Source organism: Panulirus ornatus, chromosome 48, assembly GCF_036320965.1.
Source record: "Panulirus ornatus isolate Po-2019 chromosome 48, ASM3632096v1, whole genome shotgun sequence".
In the NCBI taxonomy this organism is placed as follows: Eukaryota; Metazoa; Arthropoda; class Malacostraca; order Decapoda; family Palinuridae; genus Panulirus; species Panulirus ornatus.
The window spans coordinates 17,628,836-17,637,028 of record NC_092271.1 but is presented as its reverse complement, the minus strand read 5'-3'; the positions used below and the strand labels follow the sequence as shown (position 1 = coordinate 17,637,028).

At 42.7% G+C, this 8,193-nt stretch overlaps 1 protein-coding gene across 1 annotated transcript in view; it reads right to left on the bottom strand.

Moving 5' to 3' along the window:
* Positions 1-6,143, bottom strand: part of LOC139764159 (uncharacterized) — a 6,679-nt gene extending 536 nt beyond the window's left edge. The window contains exons 1-5 of the mRNA XM_071690703.1: positions 6,025-6,143; positions 2,800-3,018; positions 2,139-2,367; positions 1,230-1,327; positions 1-695 (exon numbers count right to left, since the gene is read on the bottom strand). The exon at positions 1-695 is cut by the window's left edge and continues 536 nt beyond it. Of these exons, the coding sequence (XP_071546804.1) occupies positions 530-695; positions 1,230-1,327; positions 2,139-2,367; positions 2,800-3,008 (702 nt within the window). The 5' untranslated portion in view covers positions 3,009-3,018; positions 6,025-6,143 and the 3' untranslated portion in view covers positions 1-529. The remainder of the gene's footprint in view (positions 696-1,229; positions 1,328-2,138; positions 2,368-2,799; positions 3,019-6,024) is intronic.
* Between the last annotated feature and the right edge of the window lie 2,050 nt (positions 6,144-8,193).

The following is an 8,193-nucleotide window of genomic DNA, read 5'->3' as shown; positions in this document are numbered from 1 at the left end:
CTGTCAGTCTTCTTGCGTGGCTGTGAATCTGTCTCGTTCTATTTTTTTTCATTTTAGGATATTCTTTATTTCGTATCACTGAGCCAATATATGAATTATATAAGTTAGTATTGAAAACAGCAAAATTCTACAATATTAAATCTGTGGGCCATATTTGCAGCGAGTGTGTATATGGTCTTAGAATGATCTTGAACACTTGAAGTGGGCTTCCAAATCTATTTATTACCCTTTGATTTTGGTAACTCTATGAAATAAATCTATCAATATTCTTGCAAGGCATAATGAAAGATAAAACCCAAATTTGAAAGTCTGTTTGAGTCTCAGCTGCTACTTTTATTGATGAAAATCTTGACGTTTAAGTCTCATATGGAGATTCAAAAGACCTGTTCATGTTAACGCATAATTCAGATTAAAAACGTACAAAAATGTATTAAGAATTACCAGTAAAACTCGCTAGGATATGAGGAGAGGCTGTGGGAAGAGGATACGAGAGAAAAAGGAAGAAATAGTAGACGTTTGGGTAGGCATCCTACAGCTCGTTAGTGTGATGGTTCCTGTTCCTGAGGAAGGGGACGAAGGAGGAGGCCATCTGCAGGACGTTGTAGGGGCAGCCGGGGAAGGCAAGGTCACACTGGCTGCCGGAGAGTCCCGTCTGGATGGCCCAGGAGTATCGTTCAAAGTGTTTTATGTGAGTCCTGCCAAAGATGACCACGATCTCAGTTTTACAGAATAAACACACACATTCAACACAAGTTCTCAGTCCTTCTACAAGCAGAAATGAATATGAAGAACAATGATAAGAAGGGCTTGCTCATATCCTATCATAGGCTAAATGTTAGATGGTACCCGAGCCATCAGTCTAAGTTCCCGACTTATTTACGAACTGAAAATTGTTATCGTATATTCTAGGTATGTAAATCAAATGAAGATAAAAATGTGTATCTCTATCATGGAATTTTAGATGTTTGCATTTCTATGTTTGATACTTCAGCGAGGTCAAGAGAGCTGAAGGAGAAAAGGACATAAACTTGAGAATCTACCTTGTCTACTTTTCTAAATTTAGATCGAAACTTCAAAGAAGATAGTCCATTTGTGATAGGTTAAAAGTATTAAAACTACCAACACACGAAATTCATTTGAAGATGATGCATGCAATGGAACCAACGTTTTCACAATGAAAGAATTTAAAATCTTGAAATTCTCAGTATTGCCGGTGTGCGAGTACTAACCCAAGGTAGCCATAGGCTCGCTGCAGGAGGGATGGCAACCTGGGCAACTGGCTGTGGACGTGGCACATGAGGCGTTGCTGGCACTCCTCCCCTGGAACCTGTTGGGAGTCGGAGGGAGAAATTTCTTCTGGGCTAATAGGCCTTATAAAGGTCAAAACCCTTTAGTATTGTTAATCTTTAGATATTTCAATGCTTTCCAATACCTTTCCCATTCCACCTCTCGATCTCAATGGTGATATGACTATAGTGTCTTCTACAGTGAAAATATTTTGATCTTGTCCTTCAGTTCCTCTTATAACCTTACATCATCCTTGACAACTTATCCCTTACAATCCCTTAAGCTTATTAGCCATTCTTTGATTGACAGTTTAGTCGTGAAGAATGAATGGAGTAGTTCTGGATCATTCCCTACCTTGTTCACAATCTTCTTTTCAACACTTCTCTGTTCTTATTTCCTTATCCTGCCGTTCTCATTACATGCTTTCATCTACCTTATAGATGTTGATTGGCTGGTATGTCGCCTATACCTTTGTCATAGCACAGTGAGAAATTCTTTCGCTTTTTGACATTGTTTATCGAACTATTCTTCAGTCTGTATCAATTTTCCCTCTGCATTTAAGGCTACAGTTATCTATATTCCTAATCTTCCACTGTTAATTTCATAGAACTTTCCTTCACACTGGAAAATGTTGAGTCCTACCATGATATCTGTTCTTTGAGTCTGGTCGCAATTCTCCTCTTTTTAAGTCTTCATCTACCACATGATAAAACTTTTAAGCATTACATAATCACATTTTCCAGTTGGCGTATCGCTTATGATATTCTCAATTTCCATGCTAGCTTGTGTGAAGACAAGAACTAGTGATAATAGTCTGTGTGTGTGTGTGTGTGTGTGTGTGTCAAACTCACCTGTACAGCGATGAAAGCATTATCATAATCCAGAAGGGACAAAGCAGGTGTGAGGGCCTGGGCGGCTCTGGCCAGGAAATCCCCGATGGTGTGGGGGGAGCGGGCGTCTCTGCCGCCCATCAGCCGCTCCACGAAGTCATCCAGGGGCTCACTCAGGAAGTCCTCCACCACCTTCGAACCCGTCAGCTTCTCCAGCTCGGTCCATAGGCTCACGTCGCCGCCCAGGGACCTGAAAGATGAATGACGCTCAAGGAAGTTCTTACCTCAAGGAACTATTATATTTAGGTACAGTCATACTTAGATTTCTTTTTGTAAGTAATCTTAACGAAGAGGCATATTTTCATCTATGTCCTGTAGCTGTTATGGGACTGAATCCACTTGTAAAATATACAATCATTTCCTTTACGAAACCATTCTTAGAGGCACTTTTATCATATACATATCATATGTGTTGTTGAGATTACTCATACAGTACAGGTATATATGATTTTATATAAATACATATGTTATTTCATTGGAGACTAAGGAAATGCGTCTCTTTTCAGTGTAAGATATATATCTTACCATTGCTCTTACTTTAATGAGGAAACCTCCGAAGGAATCTCTAAAGATATCCACACCAGAAGCCCAGCGAGACCTTAAACTAGTGACCCTGTTGTACCTGGCGACTTGAGGAACAATCCCGGGGAAGATCTCGACGCCGAAGAGGGCGGCGACAGGGACAGCGAGGACGGCCACAAGGACAAAGAAGGCGAGGAGGGAGACGAGGAAGCCGGCGATGGGGTTCTCCGCGAGGTAGCTTGTCCCGAACTTGGCCAGGTCCACAGGCAAGCCGAAGGACAGCGTCATGTCGACCGGTTGTGAGGACATCTTGGCACAGCTGCAGTGGTATGAAAGATATCAAAGCTGGTCTCTCTCTCTCTCTCTCTCTCTCTCTCTCTCTCTCTCTCTCTCTCTCTCTCTTCTCGGACCTGCTACATGCTTAGCGTCTTGATCGATCATTAGCAGACTCATACGTAATCCTAGCTAAGTACAAATCAGGTCTTCGTTCGTGAGTCTACAGCTTCAGCCAGGCAGCCTCGTAGTCTCTCCCATGGCGTCATCTCGTCAGTTCCTTCTTTGCATCATAACCAACAAAAGGAACATCACTTGTCAGCGTCACGTTCAACCTTCACACACACACACACACACACACACACACACACACACACTCCAGGTTACCAGGTAAATCAAGTCTTCCTGGTGGAGGACGTCTTCTTTAACATGGTCCACCCGTCCACCAACCACCTAAACCAGCTCTACCACAGACCCTTTGACCCCCTTTTCATGCCCTAAGGATTCATCCCCTGCCCAGGTCAGGATACCAACCCTTCCACCGCCACTTTCACCATTTCACCTTTGCCTTCCCTCCTCTCCCTTCCCGGACCCTTCCCATCCCGTCCCACCAGTACCCACCACCTCACGTTCGTCCTCTGGTTCCCGACCTCCCTCAGGATGAACTTGGCAACAGCAACAAAGATCGTCTGGGGGTCAAGGAAAGTGGGATTCCTGAGTCAGGGTCAAGGCCTTACGGACGCTGGTATTGTGAACGTCTAGCCGCAGAGGAGGAGGAGGAGGAGGAGGAGGAAGACGAAGAGGAGGAAGAAGGGGAGAAGAGGAGGCTTAGGGAGAGGGAGAAGAAGGAAACAGGGTAAAGATGGAGAACACAACGAGTGTATGATGGAGTCAGCTGGATTGTAAATGTAAGGGGAATCATTTTGTATCATTTCTGACTATGTAGTAAAATGTCGGGGTGTTAGCCTCGCTCGGAAAGTTATACGTATACTCAACATTCACAAAACTGTGCGCTAGTCACGGAGAAATCCTTTGATGTACACAGAGTGATAATGTTTAAAACAATGTTCGTCTTATATCCGATTTCTGAGGCAAGATCCGCTCCAGCTACCTAACCAGAGGCGGAATGCTTTAAAATCCGTTAGTTACTTTTTGTTAAGGTGAATGACACGATTCTCATATGGTTTGGCCATAGTTATGAAGCCACAGATATGATTTGTTAATATTTCATGTCGAAATTGTAAATATAGAACGTATTGAAATTAGGAGCAGCAGACGGTACGACCGAAATATGAATTGATTAATGTATGAAAAAGTCTGTCCATCCGAACTCATAATCAAGGTAGTCTGAATAGATATTACCACAGGTTGTTAATGATATGCAAAGGAAGAGGACAAAACTAGGATGTGATCAGGGGTTTCACACCCTACCCGGATCGTTCTTGAAATATGGATATATACAGCTCAAAAAGGGCGAGTGTGTTGGGGTTAAGGACACAAAGACGTGAGGATACAGCCTTAGCCAATGGGAGGGAGAAAGCGTAACAAGGGTAAGTGGTTGTTACTCGTATAACTAAACCTGTGGGCAACACAAGACGTTGGTGGTACAAATATAATACACGGAACCTAGCATCTGAGTATGGGCCTCTCCTGTGGAGGATAAAAGTAGCAAACGGCAAAAAGCAAAGTGGAAAGTATTCAGCGAGGAAGCAGCAAGTTGAAGAGGTGTGCTGGCGAGGATAACACCCACCCTTGATTGGTGAAGAGATTTGGTGTACGTTAAGACTTCCTGCAGTGTGTGTGTGTGTGTGTGTGTGTGTGTGTGTGTGTTTTCGTCACTTCAAAGGTGAATTTTAAATAAATAGGAAAGAGAAAAATGAGGCATCTGTAGATAGCGATGAGCTTGTTTTCATGATTTCCCAGAGAGAGAGAGAGAGAGAGAGAGAGAGAGAGTGTCTCGTTGATGTAAACACATCACCCCGTTGGCATCTTCGGTACAGAGAATTATCTTATGATCTTCACCAGTAGACAAGCAACACTTCCACTCGTAGGATAGAATTCTGTAGCTGTAGACATCAACAATGTATTTAAACTAATCTTTTTTGTCATGATGAATATGTTCTCGTTATCTTCAGATCTGGTAACGAGGAGAAATTGTTGTCTAGTTTATCTTTCATTGATATCGTAAAATACCTCATCAAGGAAGTAAACAAAATGATGGTGAAGTAATATAAAACACTCGATCAGTAAAACTGTGTAACCTGGCCAATAGACAAGACTCTAATGAGATTGACATAACCAAAGACAATGATCCTCCTTTGTTCAGCTTCTTGAACATGTCATTGAAATTGAGTGTTCCTGGTGTTGTCTGCCTCTGTAACATTTGGACGGTGTTTGCTAAGCATTTCAGTGAAAAAGAAAAGAAATATACACGTCTTACCTTTTTTTTTTTACTTACGTGTCTTTATACACTGCGGGACAGTTCATACAATTCCTCAAGGGCTCATATACTACATTATGGAAACTCAAACCCAATGGAATAACAAGAAATCTTTTTTTTTTTTGTCTTCTAAAGCATTATTGTTTCCTCCTTATCATCTGGCTGCCACATCTGCCAGTGAGATGGCATACTGACAAATTTCTCTTGTGAAAATTGATATGAAACAGGAACTTCCACACCACAAAGGGGATAGACAAAGCAATTTTCTTTTTATAGCGAAATTGCTCTTTCCTTCACTGTTTCCAATCCCTCTTGTCTCTGACCCTTTGTATTGCCTGTGCTTTCTCATGGTGTCATCTACACAGTCGTAAGACTTGGGTAAAGGAGAGAGATAGGCTCAGTAGCCTTCAGATCGAACACCACTTCACAAGGACACATCAGCACAGTAATTCCTATGTTAGCATCAAATACTCCCTGAGCAATATGATATCTCAAAATATGATATATCAAAAATGGATTGATCTATCTCCACATTTCAAACATTTTCAAATGACCGTAAAATGAGAGATGTGCTTGAGTTGGACCATGAGCTATGGGTCACCTCATCCCTACCTGTTTGTCGTATGTTGTCGCAGCTAAGGTCAGCGTCCAAGTGACCTGAACCGGAAAGGGCAAGTCAGTGTAATACTCCGCCAGTGGCGAGTTGTCCCTAAGGGTCACAGTCAGTTACTGGTTAGGTTATTTTGAGTCGTTTACAGAAATTTTCAGAATATGGGGAGATTACGGAGTGAGAGCAAGTTAAGGTTTGTGCGTTACCGGACTTTACCTACATGTGGTTAGGCCGTGAGTCAAAAGTCACATTTGGTGAGGTTAAGTCATCTTCAAAGGACGAAAAGGAGTATAATGTCTTCGAAGAACTCTTCACTCCAAGAGAGTCCGTCCTCTTCATGCAGTTTTAGCTGGAGGGGCCTGGTAAAAGAGGTCCTTTAGATATGTAAATGAAAAAGAAAAAGTTCTCTCTCTCTCTCTCTCTCTCTCTCTCTCTCTCTCTCTCTCTCTCTCTCTCTCTCTCTCTCTCTCTCTCTCTCTCTCTCTCTCTCTCTCTCCTCCCTCCTCTCGTTCCCTCTCACATTCTCGCCACCACAGAACCCAACCGCTGCTTGAGGAGGAAGATAAGATCGAATCTTATCGACCCATTTCTTCTCTCAGTCTCTCTGGGGATGAAGGGTCACGCTAAGAGCAGCATCGCCCGTTTGTTGGACGTTAGCTCTAGAGACTAACACTTTGAACTATGTAACGTGGACACAGACCAGCTCTTACCAAATGATGTAGTAAGAGTGAAGTAAGAGATTTTAGAGTTCAGGGAATTGTAGTGGTGTAGGAATTGTGTCCTGAGATGATTATTTAAGACGATTTCTTTCATGTCATGAAGCAGACTTCCTTCAAGAGTGATGGATGAGGCATCACACCAAGGCCCTTATATGTCTGTAAGTACTCGTAATACAGAAATAGCCTCCATTAGATCGAAACTGACACGACTTAAGCTTTCAGAACAACAGTCAGAATGACCAAGAAATATACCATATAGAATATGTATATGAATAATGTCTCAGATAAGCGCATGACTTCAAGTTCTCTCAGCAAGGTACTTCGTCTGACCTCCTAACTGGCTGACCAATCGTCTCTGGGTCATATTCTTGCCTCAGGCCAAAGGAAAATAAGCTTTAGAGGTATCATTTAAATCTCAGGGGTCGCCTTAATGAAGCTCTCTGACAGTATAAACGAGCCACAGGTGCCCGGTAGTCAAAAGACAGGTTTTCAACTTTCTCAGAAATTCGTAAACATTTCCTCTGTTTTCTTTTTTCTTTTTATAATTCTTTCTATATTTCAATTAAGGCCCGGCCTTGATGTGGACTTTTGTCCATGACTGGAGCCTTCAACATAAAAAAATTGTCCACCAGTTATCAATCATTTTGTGTAAAACACACACACACACACACACACACACACACACACACACACACACACACACAGCTTAGGGTGGGGTATGTGAGTGCGTAGGTGTGCTTGTGTGTGTGTGTGTGTGTGTGTGTGTGTGTGTGTGTGTGTGTGTATACATAAGAGTAGAGACATTCAGTATGTATACGAGGTTAAGAGACGGAGATAACACGAGTGTGATTGCTTGTCCAAGCCGTTATCACATATGCCTCGTAGCTCAGTTGGTAGAGTGCCAGTTGGATTGTTACTTACTGGAGGTCGCAGGTTCGAATCCGGCCGAGGCTACTAGTAATTTTACAAGTAGTAGAGGCGGTAGGGAACCACTCACCAGAGAGGTACAGTACTACCTCCTGCGTTAGTGACGATGACACAGTAAACCGACGCAAGAGTGACTATCAAGTTCCCCTTCCTAGATCGGGTTGCTGTTTTTGCTTCCTCCCTCGCATGGATGTGGAATGCTGGCATTCATTCCACAAACGCACACTCTCTCCGTCTCACAGACAACATTCAGCAACACGTAAATGACACGTCTGCTATGAGTGAATGCTATGAGCGTTACGCTCCAGACCTACTTAATGGCAAAGTCTCGCCCATAGGTGAGCAAAGTCAACAGTTGATGCTCTGGGAATACACGAAGAAATAATGACATCATATAAGCCTTGAGACAGTACTTGAAGTTCTATTATTTGTCATCCGCATTCAGAGTTTAAGGCTAAGAGATTAGGATTGTCTATACCCGCGTCTCTAAGGTCAGGTAACTCAGCAACGCCCATTGGATGCTAC